At 39.8% G+C, this 20,568-nt stretch overlaps 1 protein-coding gene across 1 annotated transcript in view; it reads right to left on the reverse strand.

Moving 5' to 3' along the window:
* The window catches only part of SHPRH (SNF2 histone linker PHD RING helicase, E3 ubiquitin protein ligase), a 95,676-nt gene that overhangs the window by 1,668 nt on the left and 73,440 nt on the right, over positions 1-20,568 (reverse strand). The window contains exons 24-28 of the mRNA XM_006872050.1: positions 17,734-17,922; positions 4,593-4,685; positions 3,508-3,594; positions 2,546-2,724; positions 54-134 (exon numbers count right to left, since the gene is read on the reverse strand). Of these exons, the coding sequence (XP_006872112.1) occupies positions 54-134; positions 2,546-2,724; positions 3,508-3,594; positions 4,593-4,685; positions 17,734-17,922 (629 nt within the window). The remainder of the gene's footprint in view (positions 1-53; positions 135-2,545; positions 2,725-3,507; positions 3,595-4,592; positions 4,686-17,733; positions 17,923-20,568) is intronic.

Consider the following 20,568-nt stretch of genomic DNA (forward strand, 5'->3'; position numbering starts at 1 on the left):
TTCTTATATAACCAGGAAACATTTCTGAAGCTACTTGCAGTAATAGTACCCACCTCCTCTCCGCAGTTTTCAACATTGCTTGCATTCTTTCTTCTATTGTTGCTTTAATTAAGAATCTGTGCACAATAGTAGGTCTAGAAGGCACATAACAATTAAGAGTTTACAAATATCTCAAACAAATTAGTTACAAACTAATTAGTTACAGACTTCACATATTATATGCTAGACTCATCAGTGAGCTGGTACCCACTTGTGCCAGATACTAATCCAGGTGTTAGGGTTCAGCAGTGAATCAAAGAACTCGAATTCAATGAACTCACATTTGACAGGGAGAGACGGACAACAAACACATCATGTATAAAATGGTTCTGATACAGATGAATGCCCTGAGGAGGTGGGTTTACAAGTGGATACATGAATGAGACAAACGAGGATGCTAAGACAGTAAGTGGGAAAAGAACGTAGCTTAACATGTCCATAAGGCAGAAAGAAGCCAGCATGGCAGCGGCATTCTGTAGGTGACGGAATGGGGTGGAATGCAAGTGGAGATGTGGACAGGGGTCAGGTCATGTGGGGTTTGGTAGGACATGGCCATTTTAATGTAGCCACCATGGGAAGCCATCAATGGCCTTTAGGCATGACTTCACTTATACTTTGATTCTATGTTAGAAATCCCTTTGGCTACTGTGTTGATGAAAAAAAATAAAACCTCTTCGGATCTCACTCTCTTTTCTCTGATGCTCTAGCAAAATTTCTCCCAGCAGTCATCCATACCAGCTAATAGCAGTGTGCTGTGGCTAAGACACAGATGCTGAGCAAGTAAAATGTTGCTGGAGATAATTACAAAGGATGGCAGTAGGACATGGAATGAGGGCTAGCAGTGCTGCCATTAGATGGATCTTGGGTGAAAGGAAAGAATACCAGAAAGCCGTTAACTTGTATTTTCTTGGCTATGCAAAGGCCTTCAACTATGCAGATCATAACAAACTAAGGAAAACATTGCAAAGAATGGCTACTCCAGACGCTTAATTGTGCTTATAAGGAACCTGTACATAAGCCAAGATGAACTTATTAGAACAGAACTCGGAAATGGTGAGTGTTTTAAAATCAGGAAAGCTAAGTGCTGGGGTTGTATTCTTTCACCAAACTTATTCAATCTGCATGCTGTGCATTTAAGGAGCTCTCGTAGCAGTTCGAAACTACCAGACGTTCTGTGGGAGAAAGATGAGGCTTTCTGCTCCCGTAAAGGTTTACAACGTCAGAAACCCTATGCAGGGTTGCTATGGGTCGGAACCAAATCCACGGCACACCTGCAGCCAGCCAGCTGTGCGTATAACCTGACAAGCTGGATTATATGAAATATAATCAGAGGAAGAGGCAGATGCCACAACCTTTAAGTGAAGAGGACTTAAAATACTGATAAAGATGAAACACTATAGCCTTCAGTATGGATTTCATCACAATGTGAAGAAAACAAAAATGCTTACAACTAGACCAATAAATAAATTCATGATAATGGGAGAAAAGACTGAAGTTGTCAAAGACTTCAACTTGCCTGGATCCACAGTCAACACTCATGCAAACAGTAGTCAAAAAATTAAATGACATATTGCATTAGGCAAATCTGCTGTAACATACCTCTTTAAAGTGTTCAAGAGCAAAGAGTCAGTTTGAGGATTAAGGTGCACCTGAACCAAGCCATGGTCTTTTTGATCACCTAGTTGTTGTTAAGTGCCGTGGAGTCGGTTCCGACTCATAGCGACCCTGCACAGGGTTTCCGAGGCTATGAATCTTTACGGGAGCAGAACGCCTCATCTTTCTCCCGTGGAACCACTGGTAGTTTCGAACTGCTGACCTTGCGGTTTACAGCCCGATTCATAACCATTACGCTAACAGAGGGCTTCTGAAAATTGGACAGTGACTAAGAAGACCAGTGAAGAATCAGAATTAGGATGTTAGAGAAGTACATTAAAAGTACCATAGACAGCCAGAAGAACAAACAAATCTGTGTTGGAAGAAGTACAGCCAGAATGCTTTTTAGAAGTCAGGATGGCCAGACTTGGTCCCTCGAATTTTGGACATGTCATCAGGAGGGACTAGTCTCCAGGAAAGGCAATCATGCTGGGTAAAGTGGAAGGTCGGTGAAAAAGAGCAAGACTCCCAATGAGATGTACTGACAGAGTAACAGCAGCAATGGACTCACATGGAACAACAATTGTCAGGACGGTGCAAAACTGTTCTGCATTGCATAAGGCTGGTACGAGTCAGAACCAATTTGATGGCACCTAACAACAACAACAACAACAACAACAACAACATAATACATCTTTCTCCCATGCAATGCCTGGTGGGCTCAAACCGCCAGCCTTGTGGTTTAACAACAACAACAACAACATAATACATCTTTCTCCCATGCAATGCCTGGTGGGCTCAAACCGCCAGCCTTGTGGTTTGCAGTCTAGTGCTTATCCTACAGAGTCACTGTGCTCTCTGTGGGATCTTAGAAGCTTGAAATAAAGAAGAGTGATGTTAATTTAGTTCTTACTTTGTTTGTCCGATTCGGTGCACCCGCCCTATGGCCTGAAGCTCATGGGCAGGGTTCAATATGGGTTCCACCAAAAGAACGTGAGTTGCTTCAATGATAGTTAGTCCATTAGAACCTGTGTGCAGGGGCAGCAGCAAAATATTGATTTGGGGATCATGTTTAAATGCTGAAAGATTCTCCTAAAAATAAAAGAAAGGCACATTTTAATGATTAATGGAAAATACAGAAGGTTATACTCTAGCTCACTTTCAGGATGTTTTATGGTTTTGAGATCATCTTGAGATGTAAGAAAATGAAATGTAAAGCCATCAATTTTAGGGAATGTAAATGTGTTGACTAACAAAATAATATGGCAAATTTCACATGAAGAAAAGACATTTTTCTTTACAACACATAGTGGATTCACAAGATAATGCTCATGTATGCAAATTACACGATATAAGCCTGGAGGGAAAAAGGGAACAAGAAATAGTATATTAGAGTGAGCGTGAGCAAAGACACAAATCTGAACTTTTCAACCCATCTTCTTTGCCTTGTGCTTCCTTGGAGCGTGCACCTGTCACTGCTCTGAGTGTGATGTGAGAACAATTTTGACTTTATGCTGTTTCACCTGATGCAGTATATTTAGGGGACATAAAGGCCTTTTGCCCATTTAAGAGGTATGTTATAGATAATCTTAGCCTATATTCAAAAAAAGAACCTCAAATTAGAAGATCCTTAAAAAAAAAAAAAAAGAAAGATAATCTGGTGTTGCTATCAATATAATTTAACAGACAAAAAATAGCTAGTTTCTTTACCGTGATGATTATAAAAATTAACTTTATAATTCATCAAGTAGAAACTAACACCCTGTTTAGGGGATTTATATGATAAAAGAGAAAAAAGGTATAAACAGGCTAGTTGACAAGTTTCAATGTGTAACTAAATCTACTCCAAGCAACAAACATTAAATCTTCACAGACCTGAAATGTCTTAACACGACTGATTTGTGCAAATTCCATGTTGTTGTCAGTGAGAGCTTTTGAAATAATATCCAGTACATCTTGCCACTAGAACAAAGAAAACAATAAGAAAACCAGTATTTACATATAGCTTTAATAAAGAAGATTGAAAAGGTACTAAATAAAAATAATTTTGGTAATTTAGCATTAAATAAACACACACAAAACTAACAAATCTAGCAGTATCAACATGATGCAGCTCTATTTTGAAAAGCGCTGGTGGCATTGTAGGATAAGCACTGGACTGCTAACTGCAAGGTCAGCAGTTCAAACCTACCAATCACTCCAAGGGAGAGAGATGAGGCTTTCTGCTCCTGTAAAGATATACAGCCTTGGAAACCCTACGGAGAACCACTGAGCTAGAGTTGACTCTATGGCAGTGGCTTGTCTGAAAGGAGTACTGTTGTCAAGTGATGGCTTAAAGGTAAAAAATGCAAAATCCTTTAAGAATTGAATCAGGATAAGCATACGGAACAGAACATAAAGCATTGAGTACTTACTAGCAGGGTCGCTATGAGATGGAACCGAGTCTATAATGGCACTTAACTACAACGAGTTTATTCACTGGATGACCTGACTTTGCTTTTTCTTAATCCTATTTATATGTGAAATGAGACTTTCATGGTTATGAATATTTAACATTATAATGAGCCTACTACCTGGAGCTGAGCCTGACTCACAGTGACCCTGTACGGTTTCTAAGGCTATCAGTATAATACAACTTCACAGGAGCAGACTGACACACCCTTCCTCCTCTGGAGCTGTTGGTAGGTGCCAACTTGCTACCTTTTGGCTAGCAACCAAGTGCTTTAACCATGGAATCATCGGAATGCCATAAAATAAGAAAATTCCTAAATAAAATATATAAAATTATATAAAGTATCACCTAATTGTAAATATCTAATAGTAATTCTAAATCGGCTCTATTCTGGTAAACACTAAAAATTAGTTCTCTTATATAAATGATTAAATATAAAATGATACAAAAATTATTGGAGGGAGAAAACCTGTCTGAGTTAATTCTGAGGATGAAACAGTGATTATACCGTTGAGAAAACAAGTGCTTTAGCCCCTGGATCTCTGAGCTGGATTCTCATCAGAGTTCTGACCACAGCTTCCACTTTTGTAGAATGGCTGCCCTTTGAACACAAAGAAGAGAGGGAGGTCATCACTACAAACAAAGTCTAGGCAACAATGGGGAGAAAACCAACACAAAACACTTTTATTATCAAAACTGTATGTGTAGCAAAACATTATTAGGGGTATGTATGTTTCCTCTTTTCTGTTTTATGTGTTTTGGAAGTTTTCTGTAGTCTCAATTTGCAGAAGTCATGGGAATTATACCCAGAGTCCCACTAAGTCATGCAATGATATGACCCTGTATAATGTGTAGTGAACTGGCTGCATTTTTAATTAAAAAATGTTACAGTAGATGAGCAGAATTTATATTAAAAAACATTATTCACTTAGTTGTCACTGATTTTGGAGATTATGGCATTAGAAACATTAATACAGTGGATCAGAACTTTAATGTAAGCCAACAATGAAGGACCCAACTAATGACGAATCCACTTGGGCTAGAAAGACAACTTATATAAAGTTTGTTGTGCTGTAGGATAAGCACTCAACCAAAGAAAGGTCAGTTTGAACTGTAAGGCCAGCAGTTAAAACTCACCAGCCACACCTTGAAACCCTGTATAAGGCGGCTATGAGTTGGAACCAACTCGATGACACTTAACAACAATAACAGAGAAATAACTCAAGAGTGCTTCTTGTGTCTTCCATAACCATATCTACATAAGATTATGAAAATGAGGAAGTAAGAAATGTAGAAACAAGAAAGTGAGGAAAACACAGCAAGTGTTTTTGTGGACCTCACTGAGAGTTGTCTTCTGGGTGATGAGATGGGACAGAGTTTGTTAAAAGCACACTGCAAATCCCAGCTCTGCAGCTCTAACATTCTAAATCTTATTTTTACAATGTCTAACCTTGCTAAGTCTTACTTCCCCATCTCCCAAAGAGAAATGATTAAACCTATTGCACAAGGTTGTGAGAATAAAAAAAATAAAAGGACCATCAAGCATTTAGCACAGTGCCCAGTAAACAGCAAACACTTGATAATTTATATCTTTTGAGACATTAAGCACCAATGCGATAATAACCTGTATTATACCATGAGGGCAGATCTAACTCAAAAGAAAATACACTAGCATTTCTCCTCTCCCCAGAACACTTTTATATGAAGAGACACTAGAAGGCGAAAATATACACCAAATAAGGAAGGAGAAAGGGGACGATCCTCAATGAGATGGCTTGCTGATGGCTGCAACAATGGGACAATGGGACAATGGGACAGGCCCAGACAGGCACACAGGGCTGCTGTGAGTCAGAACTGACGCAACAGCACCTAACAACAATAATGATTCCTTTATCAAGATGGAATGATGCCAAATAATTTAAAAACACACTGTATTCTTTTGGGTATGCAGACTTTCAATTATACTTTTCTGGATATATAGCCATAGTTCTCATCAAATAGAAGACTGAAAATGCATTATGAAGGAGCCATTTCAGTCTAAAATTTTCACAAACAAGAGCACAAAGAATATAGGAGATGCACCTAAGACTCATGATTTAGGAATTTAGATAGAAACACCCATGCTCCTCAAAAGGTTTTATTTTGAAAGTAATATATTCTTATTAGATGACTCAATTAATAGTATGTCGTTGTTGTTAGGGGCCATCAAGTCAGTACCGACTCATAGAGACCTTATACACGGCAGAACGAAACACTGCCCAATCCTGGGCCAACCTCACTATTGTTGCCACGCTTGAGTCCATCCATGCTGCCAGTTTGCTAATCTATCTTGTTGGGGGTCTTCTTCTTTATCTCTGATCCTCCACCTTACCAAACATGATATCCTTCTCCACAGACTGGTTCCTATTGACAATATGTCTGAAGTATGAGAGACAAGTTTGGCCATCATGGACTCCAAGGAGCACTCGGCTAAACTTCTTCCAATACAGATCTGTTTGTTCTTTTGGAAGCCCATGGTACTTTCAATATTCTCCTCCAACACCATAACTCAAATGCATCAATTCTTCTATGGGATTCCATATTCACTGTCCAGCTTTCGCATGCATATGAGGTTATTGAAAATACTATGGCTTGGGTCAAGTGTAGCTTAGTCCTCAAGCTGACATCTTTGCTCTTCAACACTTGAGAAAGGTCTTGTGCAAGAGATTTGCCTAATGCAATATGTCGTTTGATTTCTTGGCTACTGCTTTCTTGAGTGTTGATAGCTGATCCAAGAATGAAGTACTTGACAACTTCAATCCTTTCTCCATTGATAAGAATTATTTTTTGGTTCAGTGGTGAGAATTTTTGCTTTCTTTACATTGAGATGCAATCCATACCAAAGGCTGTGCTCTTTGAGCTTCATCAGTAATATTTTAAGTCTTCTTGATTTTCAGCAAGCAAGGTTGTATCATCTGCATATCACAGGTTGTTAATGAGACTTCCTCCAAAGCTGATGCCATGTTTTTCTTCACAGAACCCAGCTTCTAGGATTATTTGCTCAGCATATAGGTTGAATAATTATGGTGAAAGAACACAACCCTGTCGCACACTTCTATTAAAGAAAATTAAGTGAACATTCAGTGTTCCCATGTTCTGTTCGAACAACTAATTCTGGTCCACGTACAGATTCCTCATGAGCACAATTAAAGCTTCACAATGTTGTATATAGCTTGTCATGATCCACACAATCTTTGCATAGTCAATAAAGCACAGGTAACCATCTTTCTCATATTCTCTGCTTTCAGCCAAGATCCATCGGGCATCAGCAATGATATCTCTCATACCACAGCCTCTTCTGAATCTGGCTTGAACCTCTGGAAGTTCTCTGTTAATGTATGCTTGCAGCCATTTCTATATTACCTTTAGTAAAACTTTACTCGCATGGGATATCAAAGAGATTGTCCGATGATTTCTGCATACTGTTGGGTCACCTCTCTTTGGAATGGGCACAAATATGGATCTTTTCCAATCAGTTGGCCAGACAGTTGTCTTCCAAATTTCTTGGCAGAAATGAGTGAGTGCCTCCTGTGCTGCCTCACTTTCTTGAAAGATTCAATTTTTATTCCATCAATTCCTGGTGCCTTGTTCTTTGCCAATTCCTTCAATGCACCTTAGACTTCTTCCTTCAGTATCATTGGTTCTGGATCATAAGCCACCTCTTGAAATGGTTGAACATCAACCATTTCCTTTTGGTTCAGTTACTCTGTGTATTCCTTCCATCTTCTCTTGATGCTTTCTGTATCATTCAATAATTTGCCTAGAGAATTCTTCAATAACGAGAGTTGAGGCTTGAATTTTTTCTTCAGTTCCCTTATCTTGAGAAATGCTGAGTGTGTTCTTCCTTTTTGGTTTTCTGACTCCAGGTCTTAGCACATTTTGTTGTAATATTTGGCTTTATCTTTTCGAGCTGATCTTTGAAATTTTCTGTTCAGAAATTCCATTTCTTCAATTTTCTTTAGCATCTCTACACTGAAGATCAAATTTCAATGTCTCTTCTGACATCCATTTTGACCTTTTCCTTCTTGCTTGTCTTAATGACTTTTTGTTTTCTTCCTGTGTGATATTCTTGATGTCATCCCACGACTCTTCTGGTCTCTGGCCTTTAGTTTTTAATGTATCGTATCTGTTCTTCAGATGATCACTAAATTCAGGTGGGATATATTCAAGGTCATATTTTGGTGCTCGTGGACTTGTTTTCATTTTCTTCATCTTCAGTTTGAATTTGCATATGAGCAATTGATGGTCTGTTCCACAATCTGCCCCTGTCCTTGTTTTGACATGATATGGAGCTTTTCCATCACCTCTTTCTGCAGAAGTAGTGAGTTTGATTTCTGTATATTCCATCTGGTGAGGTCCATGTGTATAGTCGTCTGTTATGCTGTCTAAAGAAGGTATTTGAAATGAGCAAATCATTGGTTTTTCAGAATTCTATCATGCGTTCTCCAGCATCATTTCTATCACCAAGGCCGTATTTTCCAACTACTGATGCTTCCCCTTTGCTCCCAACCTTTGTATTCCTATCACTGGCAATGATCAATATATCTTGATTGTATGTTTGATCAATTTCAAATTGAAGAAGTCGGTAGGATTATTCTATTTCATCCTCACTGGCTTTAGTGGTGGGTGCATTAATTTGAATAATAGTAGTTTCAACAGGCCTTCTGCATAGGCGCATGGATATTATCCTATCACAGACAATGTTGTACCTCATGACTGATCTGGATATGTTCTGACAATGAATGCAACACCATTCCTCTTCATTTTGTCATTCCTGGCATAGTAAACCATGTGGTTGTCAGATTCAAAATGGTCATTACCAGTCCACTTCAGCTCACTAAATGTTTATGCGTTCCATTTCATTTTTGACAACTTTCAATTTTCCTACATTCATACTTCGTACATTCCATGTTCCGATTATTAAAGGATGTTTATAGCTGTTTCTCTTCATTTTGAGTTGTACTCCACCCCATCAGTAAATTTGAAGTCCAGCGGGCTTTTCTCCCATGGGCTTTATTCCATTCATGTCATCACGTTCAACTCAACTTTGAGGAGGCAGCCCTTCCTCAGTCACATTTTGTGTGCCTTCCAACCTGAGGGGCTCATTTTCCAGCACTATATCTGACAGTGTTTCTCTGCTAGTCATTAGGGTTTCAGTGACTAAATATTCAGAAGTACCTCGTCACACTTTCTTCCTAGTCTGTGTTTGCCTGGAAGCTCATCTGAAACCGGTCTAGATGTTGTTGATTAAAGGTAAAGGGGATAGGACTCCTGTGGTTCAACAGGGAATGATTGCTTTTCTGGTCTGACAGTGAGTGTTGGAAAGGTAAATGTAAAGGTCTGGTAACAAAAGGAAGGGAGTGGCTGATTTTGCAGTCCAGAAGCAGAGATCCCTGGACCCATCAAGGGAGAAAAGCAAAGTGTGAGATTCTGTCCGGGGTGGTAGTGACACTAAGGATGGAGGCAGAGATGGTGACGTGACAGAAGGAGCGGCTGAGGACTCTGGATTCAGGGAGAGAGAAAGGCTGTGGGCTGGCGGCCGGGTGGCAGGAGTGTGGGGTGTACCCTTTGATTGTTTGATGATGCATGCAGGGGATTGTGATCATTGCAATGAAACAAAATACGACAGGATGAATGTAAAGATAAGGTTCACCCATGTAAGTTAACACATAATTCACAATAAAAACTTAGGACACGGAGGGGATAAAAAGTTACAAAATCATACCAAAAAAACCCCAAAACTAAACCTGTTCCACTGAGTGAATTCTGGCACCCAGGGATCCTATAAGGACAGAGCAGAACTGGGTTTCCAGGAGTCTTGGAGTCCTGGTGTCCTGAGTGGCACTGCGGGTTAATGCGCCACACTGCAAAGTTGTCTGAACTACAAAGTTGGCAGTTCAAGCTTACCAGCTGCTCCTCAGAAACCCTATACAGGGTTGTTATGGGTTGGTACCAACTCAACAGCACTTACCAACACAACCTTCTTTATGGAACCAAACTGTCACCTCTTTCTCCTATACAGCAGCTGGTGAGCTCTAATCACTGACTGGTTAGCAGCTAAGCGTTTGACCACTGTGCCACCAGGACTCCTTTGAGGAAAGAACAGATGTACTAATTTCTTCATATTTTAAAGGGACGAATCAGTAGATCCGATCTAAAGTTCATACTTAAAGGAACAATATATACGTATATTAGTCAAGTGGAGTCCTGGGGTGGGCTGTGGGATAAACCACAGGGTTGGCAGTTCAAAGTCACCAGCAGCTCCTTAGGAAATCTATACAGGGTCGCTATGAGTTGGAACCGACTCGATGGCACAGCACAAAACAAAACATAACATAGTCAAGGCAAAGGCTCCCTTGTGGTGTAGTGGGTTATGTACTGGGCTGCTAACTGCAAAGTCAGCAGTTTGAGTCCACCAGCTGCTCTGTGGGAGAAAGATAAGACTTTCTGCTAACATAAAGATTTGCAGCCTTGGAAATGCTATACAGGTTTGCTATGAGTCAGAACTGACTAAACGGCACATTAATTTTTATTGTATGCCATTCTGTTTTTTCTTGAAGTTCTTTTTTTATGGATTATTCCTACTAAAAAGTTAATATTAAATAAAAAAAATAAAGTAAATAAGCTAGTTTTATCTAGCTTATTTCTTAAAGATGAACTAGACTTTTAGGGGGATGAGTACGAGGCCTGTGACTGTCAGACCTTAACAACTGAGTACTCAGTGATACAGTCAGGACTGTGTGTCCCACAGGTGTCCGGCCCTCTGAATCCTGGCCTTCCCCGAGCATGGCTGGCTACTGTATCTGCACGACTTTACTGCTCTAGGCCAGATGGTGCCTAATCTGGGCTCTCTGCCACACAGCTAGAGTTTCAGCTTCTGAAGAGGTGGCCCATTCACTTCTGAAATGGACCACATATAGCATTTAAATTTTTTTTAAGTCAATACTCAGCTTTATTTCTGCAATCTTTTAACTACACGAGCATCAAAGGTCTTGAGACTAAGGATTTTTTTTTGGAATTTTTAAAATTCACTATAAAAAGATGCGTTTTCACAGCTTAGCCCCCAGTACAGAGAAACTATGTTCTCTAATCAGTATTATCAACTAGGACTGCATCTGGTGACAGGCAATAGACTTTTAAGTTTCCTTGCTGGTTTACATCTTGCAAATATCACAACTAGCATTTCCTATTACTGTTTACTACAAAGAAAATCATTTTCTATTTTCTTTGTATTTGTTGAGTTTCTCGAATTGATTCTAGATTTTTCTTTTTGAAATATTGCTAACACTTGCAATGGCCTGTGCGGTCCCTAATAGTTTTAAGCTGAGTAAGATCAGTTAACATTGTTTTATTTTTGTCTGCACCTGTTCACCATGCTAAAAACCTGTTAGTAGTGACAGATACCATTTAGTACAGTAATGTAGTTTGTATGACTGGTCTCACAAACTAGGACTATTTTAAGCATGTGCCCACAGCAAGTGGTATAGGTTCTTCAAACATTTACATGTTGTTACTTGAATACAGCTCAATGGAAACTCCACCTAGACAGTGGGAAATCTTATAATTCCACCAAACTAAAAATATTATCCTGTCCTGGTTAGAACACTTTGTACAATTATTTCAAAGAGATAAGTCCAAGTTGTTGTTGGTGGTTCTGTGTCGTGAAGTTGGTTCTGATTCATAGAGATCTTCCATAGGGTTTCTGAGGCTGTAAGTCTTTACGATGAATCATTGCTTCAAGCTCACCAGCCGCTCCTTGGAAACCCTATACAGGGTCGCTATGGGTCAGAAATGACTCGACGGCACTTAACAACAACAACAAATCTTTACAGGAGCAAAAAGCCTTATCTTTTTCCCACAGAGCAGCTTGTAGATTTGAACAGCTGACCTTGAGGTCAACAGTTCAGTTTGCAGTCCACTAAGCAACCAGAGTTCCTTTAAGTATAAATTAGCACTTAACAAAAAAATTAAAATTTTAATTTGGATATAAAAACTTGGTGAATTATATGTAAACACAGATCCACTCATCCACCCACTCACCCCCTTACCCGAGTGACTTGTGTGTTAACCAGTATTCTAGATGCTGGAAAACAGCACTGAATACAGTGAAGTCCCAGCCTCATGAATGATGTCCGCTCCATATCTGAATGAAGTTTATAATCTACAAAGTCGTTCTCATAAAGACAATCTATAATTTATATCTTATGTCTCTTCTGTATATTAATTTATGTAAGCTCTGGCTACAACACTCAGCAGCAGTTCAGAATTACAAGCGCGACTTTGGCCCGTGAGTACAAAGAAGTGAATAGATCACTTTCTTGTAAAAAATGATTACACTCTAAATTTACCAGCTAATACTCATGTAAAAGTACCTTATATAAAAGTAATTAAATTGTTGTTGTTGTGTGTCATAGAACTGGTTCCAATTCATAGTGACCCTGCATAGGATTTTCAAGGCTGTAATCTTTAAGGGAGCATCTTCCTCCTGCAGAGCAGCTGGTGCACTGGAACTGTTGACCTTGCTGTTAGCAGCCCAATGTGTAACCCACTAAGTTACCAGGGCTCATGTTCAAGTAAAAATAGCTTTTACAAAAGTATTTAGATAAGTATATTTAAATATAATCACTTAAAGCTTATTGTAATTGCAGTCAGAATATCATAGTGTTTTTCTCCACTCAGATTTATACTTTAATTATATTTAGGCAGACCTAACAAGCCACTGATGGAATCAATTTAGCAAAAATGGCCTAGATTCTCAAATCATATACTAAATCTAATGAATTAAAACTTAAGGTTAGGTTTGAGATTTTTTCGTCTCCACACAGCAGTCCATTTGGCTATTTGGCTAACGTCTGAGAGGATGAGGCAGCCGTGCAAGTGTGGTGAGTGTGGGCAGTGATGGTGGCTTGTTCTGCTGTGGCTCTATCCATACAGTTGTTGTTAAATGCCACTGAGGCGGTTCCGACTCACAGCAACCCTGTGTAGGGTTTCCAAAGAGCAGCTGGTGAGCTTCAAACAGAAATATTTTATGACAAATGAACCTTCTCCATTGTAGGGTCAGGGTTCCACTGGACACTGCTTAGACTGAAGCACAGCCAAACTTAGGACGCAGGGCACAGATCACGTGGGCTGCATGTTCTGCCAGGAGGCCTACTTCACCATCCAAAACGCCTCGTAGTTGTCCGAACTTGCAAGGGGAATTTTGTTGACTTTGCGAAGTACCCAGTAGGTTCCAAGGGTCATTTAGGAATACTGTCACACAGCCATTTGGGTAGACATGGGTTTAGTGTTTTATTTCACTTAAATGCACCCTCTGAAGGGAACATTCATTATTCACTGCCTTTGTTTTACTTGTATGTTCAAAATCAGTAAGATTCCTTATATTGGGAAAGCTCTTATTTCCAAAAATACCATTTAAAAAAATTCTACTACTACTTAAAATTCTTTTGATACCCTCTAAATATATTTTGCCTGCAAGTCAGCTAGAAGAATTAAGAACTATGTATGATCTATATCATATGCTATATATCTGAGTCTTGTCATGAATACTTAAAGCAAAAACCACTTCAGTTAATTGTAAAACTTCAATAAATCCAAAGATTATCTCTCAATATTGATTATCAACCAGAGACTAATTAATCAACAAATTGAGAAAAGAAACAAATCTGAAAAACAGTATAAAGGAATGTTTCTTAAATGTTAAACAATTCCTTAGTAAGTCACACTGACCCATCGTTATTTTAAATGCGATCACTTTCTCAACTCCAAGCAACAAGATGTGACCAGTGACTGGGAAGTCCCTGAGAGGAGGTGACTCTGAAACCTCAATAAGCAGCTGTTTCAATGAGACAGTGGCAGACGGCACAGCAGAAATGTGACTGAAGACAGAGATGGTGACAGGTTACACACATCAGAAGCAGCAGACATAAAAAGTGACAACACAGGCAGTGAGAGGCACAGGAAATGCAACAAGAAGCAATGTGAGACTGTGGAGGAAGGACAATACTTGCTTGCATAATAGGTACAACAATCAGTCATGTGTTTAATAAAAAGGAAAAACAAGTAAGCATGTACTATGACAAAAGGGAAATTATTAATGCCAGTGAATGCTGTAAAAATCATTTTATCAGGAAGACGAGCACAATAAATAGTATTAGGACACTGGTATCCCTGCCCCAACATGGCAGTGAACCTAACTGTCCTGGGTATCCAGGAACGTGGCCATAAGTGAACAGGTGTGGGTTTGACGGACACAATGACTCAGTTCATCGAGGCTGTGCTGTTTACCGGTAGCCAGAGCAATTGCTTCCAAAACCTCAGCACATGGAGCTGACACAGCTAGTTCTTTCTTAGGTTGGTTCCTTGTACTGTGATAAATACTCTCATTTAAGGGTCAGCAGCCTCTTCTCAGCCAAAGATGCCATCTGTGGCCCTTAGGATGCCCAAGGCCAGAGGAAGATAAAAGACAAAGAGCGCGATAATATTATCTTTAAGAGAGAGGAGGAAATGGAAGGAGAAGCCAAGGATGGAGAAGAAAGGTGGACAGGGAGAGAAGGAAAGAAATTCTTTGTGTGCTGAGTAAAGTCTGTTGTTGTTAAGTGCAACCGAGTTGGTCCCAATTCATAGTAACCCTGCGCAGGGTTTCCAGGAAGCAGCTCGTCAGTGTGAACTACTGACTTTATGGTTCAAACTGACAGGGATTTTAAAAGTTTTATGTAAAATATAAATAAATAAATAAGTAAATAAGTAAGTAAGTAAGTAAATAAATAAATAAATAAATGGCAGTGGAATTTTTCCATGAACTTTTTGAAGTCCACTTCACATAACCATCCACTAATTATCTGTCAGTCTGTCGTACTGCGGTGACTCGCATGTTACCGTGATGCTGGAAGCTAGGCCGCCAGTATTTGAAATACCAGCAGGGTTACCCATGGTGGACAGGATTCTGCAGCGCGTCCAGACTAAGAGGGACCAGGACAAAGAAGAGGCAGACTATTTCTGAATGTTTAGTTACTGAAAACCTTACGGATTGTTGTTAAGTTTCCTTTTCAAATGTTTCCCTCTTGATTCAACCTTTAAAACATTTTGTTGGAATTCTGCAGGGCTTGATCTAAAGCGAGCTCTTCTTACCTTTTCTAGGTAACCTCACTGACTCCCACTGGCTTCACAGATCATTTATGCCAAGGACTCTGAGTCTTAGACCTCCAGCTCCATATAGTCACCTGTTTGCTGGACAGCTCTACTTGGCTGTTTTACACACCTCTAAATGTACTCCTCTTTGACCCAAAATAATCTGAGTGACCGTATCAGTCTCTGCTGGGCTTTCACATCAGAAACCAGGAGGTCAGCTGTGAAATCTGCTTGGTCAGCAAGCCCTCCAACACTCTATCTTACCAGTCAACTTCACTCTAAATATTCCTGAAGTTAACTACTTTTCTTCTTTTTGATTTTGAATCTGCTTTCCACACAGCAGGCAAGAAGAAATCTTCTATCATTTTTTAATAGACTTTATTTTTAAGAAGTTTGAAGCTTAGAGAAAAATTGTGCAAAACTACAAAGAGTAAGAGGGTTCTTTTACAAATCCAAATCTGACCAAGATGCTTTCTGCGGATCTGAACAAAAATTCTCAAATCTTTGCATGGCCTTCCCCAACTGGCCCCTCTTAGGTCTCGAGGCTCGTTTTGTCCCATTCTCCCTCTTGCTTTCCACACCACAGCACACAGTGTCAGCTGTGTTCCTTCTTGGTTCAGGCCTTCACACATATGAGTACTCTAGTTTTCCCTGCCAGGTGCCCCCACTCCTGACTAGATCTCTCCCCCACTTTCTCCCCAGCTTGGCTACTCCATTCATCCTACTGAGAAGCCAGGTTTGAGTATCTTTTGTTGTACGCACCACAATAATACATTCATTATTTCTGTAATGTCTGTGCTTGGAGCTCTCACCCCCCACCTCCTCACCAAACTGCAAAATCCATGAGGACAGCAGACCTTTCTTTGTCCACCTTATTCATGTTATATTACATCTGTGAGATCCAGCACACTGCCTAGCACACATTATGTAAGTAATATATACGTGTTTATTTACTGAATGCGTGAAAGTTCATTCCAACCTTGTTGTTACTGTTAAGTGCTGTCGAATCTGTTGTGACCCATAGTCACCCTGCATAGGGTTTCCGAGGAGTGACTGTTGAGTTTGAACTGCCAATCTTGCAGTTCAAACTGACCTTGTGGTCGAGTGCTTTACTCCAACATACTGATAGAATACAACTGGTGTTTCCAGATTCTTTTCAAATAACAGTGTGTGCGGGGGAACAACAATGAAGTATTATTCAATTCAACTATAGTTTTTGTGTGGGGTGTATGTGCATGTAGAGGCGGTGTGCCCTAAGAACTGTTTAACTCCTAGCAGTAAGTGTCACCTTGTAGTTGATTCTACTCACATAATACAATCCTTATAAATAAGTGTGCTGATGACTGGGGACAGGCTTGCAGGTATATCCTTTCTTTGGTTGATGATGCATGGAGAGGGTAGTAACCATGGCAATGAAATGATATACAATAGGATGACTGTAAAGCTAATGTTCTCCCATGTGAACTATCACATAATTCACTATAAAACATTAAAAAAAAAAGTGTGAAGATAGTACCAAAGACCCTGAAGGGGAAGGAATTAATGAAGATTCTGTTTTCTCTTGCTTAGGCCTGGCCATTCCCTAAACTATTCCTTTTTGTTCCTACTACAGTTACAAATTCACCTGTCCTTTTAAGAAGGGGGAAAAAAACAAAACAAAAATAGCACGTTTAAGGAAAACAAAGAACAAATTTTCTAGTAAAGGCTTTCATTAAATAAATATTCTTTAGGTACAGAGTCACATTACAGAAGTCTGCTTGGATCACAAATTCTACTAATTTTCTTAATGAACGAAGCATGGGAACAACGGAAACAACTAAAGCCGAGACTGAGCAGTCCATGCACTTTACAAGGCTCAGTGTCTGCTTGCAACAGGCTTCACTAACGTCAGCAACTAATCTAATTGCTCCTTCAAGTTGTTTGGACTCATTCTTATTTCTGGTTAGGGTTAGGTACAAAATGAAGAAAACCTGTTTTAAAAATAAATTTCTAATTTACCCAGAGCACTATCTATGTGGAATGGATAGAAATACTATCTATAGATGATAATAAAGAACTAGAATGATACGATGTCACTTTTTGCCACAGTGGGAAGAATTAATGCTACATGCTTGACAAAGTCTACTTCTGTTCCTTCCATGACTGAAAAAGCCGATGGTGAAATGGAGGCTTCCGGGCAGCAGAACTACGGACAACAGTGGTTTGTACATACTTACTGTCGTCCTGGTGTGGCGCTGTGGGTTAATGCGCCAGACTGCAAAGACATTTGAACTGTAAAGTCAGCGGTTCAAACTCACCAGCTGCTCCTTGGAAACCCTACACAGGGTCGCTATGGGTCGCAATTGACTCGATGGCACTCAACAACAACAACAGTGTAAGTATATACTTCCTGTATACACTTCTGATTTTAACGTCCTCATTTGCCAGGTACTGATGCTACTGTTGTAATTATGTGTCACCATCTTCTTTACCCACTTTACCTTCACAGGGATGTCCTCTTCCTGGCTTGCTTGCTCTGAGGTGAAGACATATGAGATCTCTTTGTGAGACGTAGTCTGCCGGCAGATGGCACATTTAATGGAGCTTCTGTGAGACCCCACGCTGTACTGCTCAATAATAATAGAGGTGCATTCGTTACAGAAACAGTGCCCACACGTCAGCACGGCCCACTGGAAAAGACAACGAGAGAACAAGACTTAGCGAAATGCCATCAAGCTGTTAACATGGTAAGAAGGGGAGGATCATATTCCTTCCTAATTCTGACATGACATGAACATTCTGCGAATCATAAAAGCCAAGTTGCATTTGAATTTCTGTTTTTAGAGTCCACACAGAGTTAAGTGCTCATTGTCGTTCATTCTGCTCCCTCAACCCTAACATGAGCATACCTGTCAGTAACCTGTAGTTTATATGAAGTTGGTGTTCTCAGTACAGTATTCGAGGAAAATGCAAATGATTTCTCCAGGTTTCTGATAGCAGATAAGCATTTCAAGTCCTCTTCACTTTCAGCAAGCAAGATTGTGTCATCTGCATGTTGCTAATGATTCTTCCTCCAATCCCAATGTCACGCTCTTCTTAATATAATCTAGCATCTCAGATTATTTGTTCAGCATACAGACTGAATAAGTATGGTGGAAGAACACAGTCCTGATGCACACGTTTCCTGATTTTAAACCATTCAGTATTGCCTAGTTCTGTTCGAACTACTGCCTCTTGGTCTATGTACAGGTTTCTCATGAGCACAATCAAGTGTTTTGGAATACTGATTCTTCACAATGTTATCCATAGCTTCTCATGATCCACTCAGCTCAAAGTCTTTGCATAGTCAATAAGGCACAAGTAAAGTTCTTTATGGTACTGTCTGCTCTCAGCCAAGATCCATGAGGTCAGCAATGATATCCCTGCTCCACATTCTCTTCGGAATCTGGCAGCTCCCTGTTGACGTACTGCTGCAGCTGTTTTTGAATTCTCTTCAGCAAAATTGTACTTGCACGTGTTACTAATGATACTGTTCAATGATTTCAGCATTCTGTTGGATCACCTCTTGGGAATGGGTACAGATAGGAATCCACGCAGTCATTGTCCAAGTAGTTGTCTTGGGAGAGGTGAGTGCCCCCAGTGCTGCATTAGTTTGTTGAACGATTTCAGTTAGGATTCTGTTGATTCCTGGACATTTGCTTTTTGTCAATGCCTTCAGGGCAGCTTGAACTTCTTGCTTCAGTTACACTGGTTCTTGATCGTATGCTGTCTCTTAAAGTGGCTGAACATTGGCCATTTATTTCTGGTAGTGACTCTGTGTGTACCTTCCATCTTGTTTTGATGCTTTCTGCATCCTGCTATGAATCGGGATCAACTTAATGACAATGAGTCTCATTTCTATAAACGATGTCATCTTCTGCACAGTATTTAACTCTTCTTCATGTGGTAAAACAAATAATAATAAAAACTCAGCACTGCTGTGAGTTATGAGGGTTTTAACCCTCAGCTGTATTTTTCCAGGATTTGCACATCCTTGGACTTATATGGAAAAATGGTTTGTGGCTGAACTCACCTGAAGAATTCTCGGAAGCCCTTGGGAATATATACACACATAAAGGTAAGGGAGGCTTGAAGAATATGAACTTGATCTCAAAAGGAGGAGTTATGCTGTATTTTACTGCAATACTGTTTAGATTGTTCCCTGGGAGCAACTCTGCTCCCAAGCCAGAGACCCCAGTAGTGGAGGGTGTAACAAATTTCAAGCACTATCATACTAGCATTTTTGTAGAACACAAAGCAATATTACTTTATACTTTATGTGAAGGTCACTTCCTCTACTTAAGAAGACTTTTGTGGCTCAGAGGAGCTCAGGTGGACAAATCGAACAAGACAGGTTCACGCACATTTGCAACAGAGAAGACACACTTGCATTAAAGCATAAGTGACAGGAAGTTGACTGAAGCAGTACAAACAGCAGAACAAACAGATGTTAATGCCTTCAGGGACATTAGCCAATCTATATGAGTGGACTTCCAAAGTTCATGGAAGAGTCCACTGTCTTTTCATTTCATTTTTTCATGAACTTTTTGAAGCTCCCTCATATATGACACCACAAAGAGATCCCCTATATTAAGAGGAAGGTAAGAAGATAAAAGAGAAAGAATCTAGAGCATCTATTGCGTTATGTGTGTACAGCTCAAAAAGACCTATTGTGATTCTTACTGTAATCTAACATGATCTCCTAAGCACAGAAGAATTAAACTTTCTGCTCTGGTAAAGATTAACAGCCTCGGAACCCTATGCATGGCACCCTATCCATGGCACACAACGGCCACCACCAAAGAAAGTCCTCTGAAATCTTGTCTTCTCTGGAAATCTTGAAATGTACCAGGCAAATTTCCCCTGATTATCATTAACCAGAATATGCAGCTCATACATGGAACTGTCTCTCAATTATATATGAAAACAGTGAAAATGAAATGTTATTAGTTTCATAGCTAATAAATGCTTAGCCTTCAAAATTTTAAGAAAATTAAACATTTTATTATGATATGTATTTAAGGAGCCCTAATGGAGTAAGAGTAAAGAGCTCAACTGCCAACTGAAAGGTTTGAATCCACAAAGCACTTCTGCAGAAGAAAGTCCTGACAGTCTTGTAAGGATTGTTGTTGTTGTTGTTGTTAGGTGCCATCAAATCGGTATCGACCCATAGCAACCTTATGCACAGCAGAACGAAACACTGCCTGATCCTGGGCCAACCTCACTACTGTTGCCATGCCTGTGCCCACTGATGCTGCCACTTGGCCAATCCATCTCGTTGGGGTCTTTCTCTTTTT

Source organism: Chrysochloris asiatica, unplaced genomic scaffold (assembly GCF_000296735.1).
Source record: "Chrysochloris asiatica unplaced genomic scaffold, ChrAsi1.0 scaffold00182, whole genome shotgun sequence".
Lineage (NCBI taxonomy): Eukaryota > Metazoa > Chordata > Mammalia > Afrosoricida > Chrysochloridae > Chrysochloris > Chrysochloris asiatica.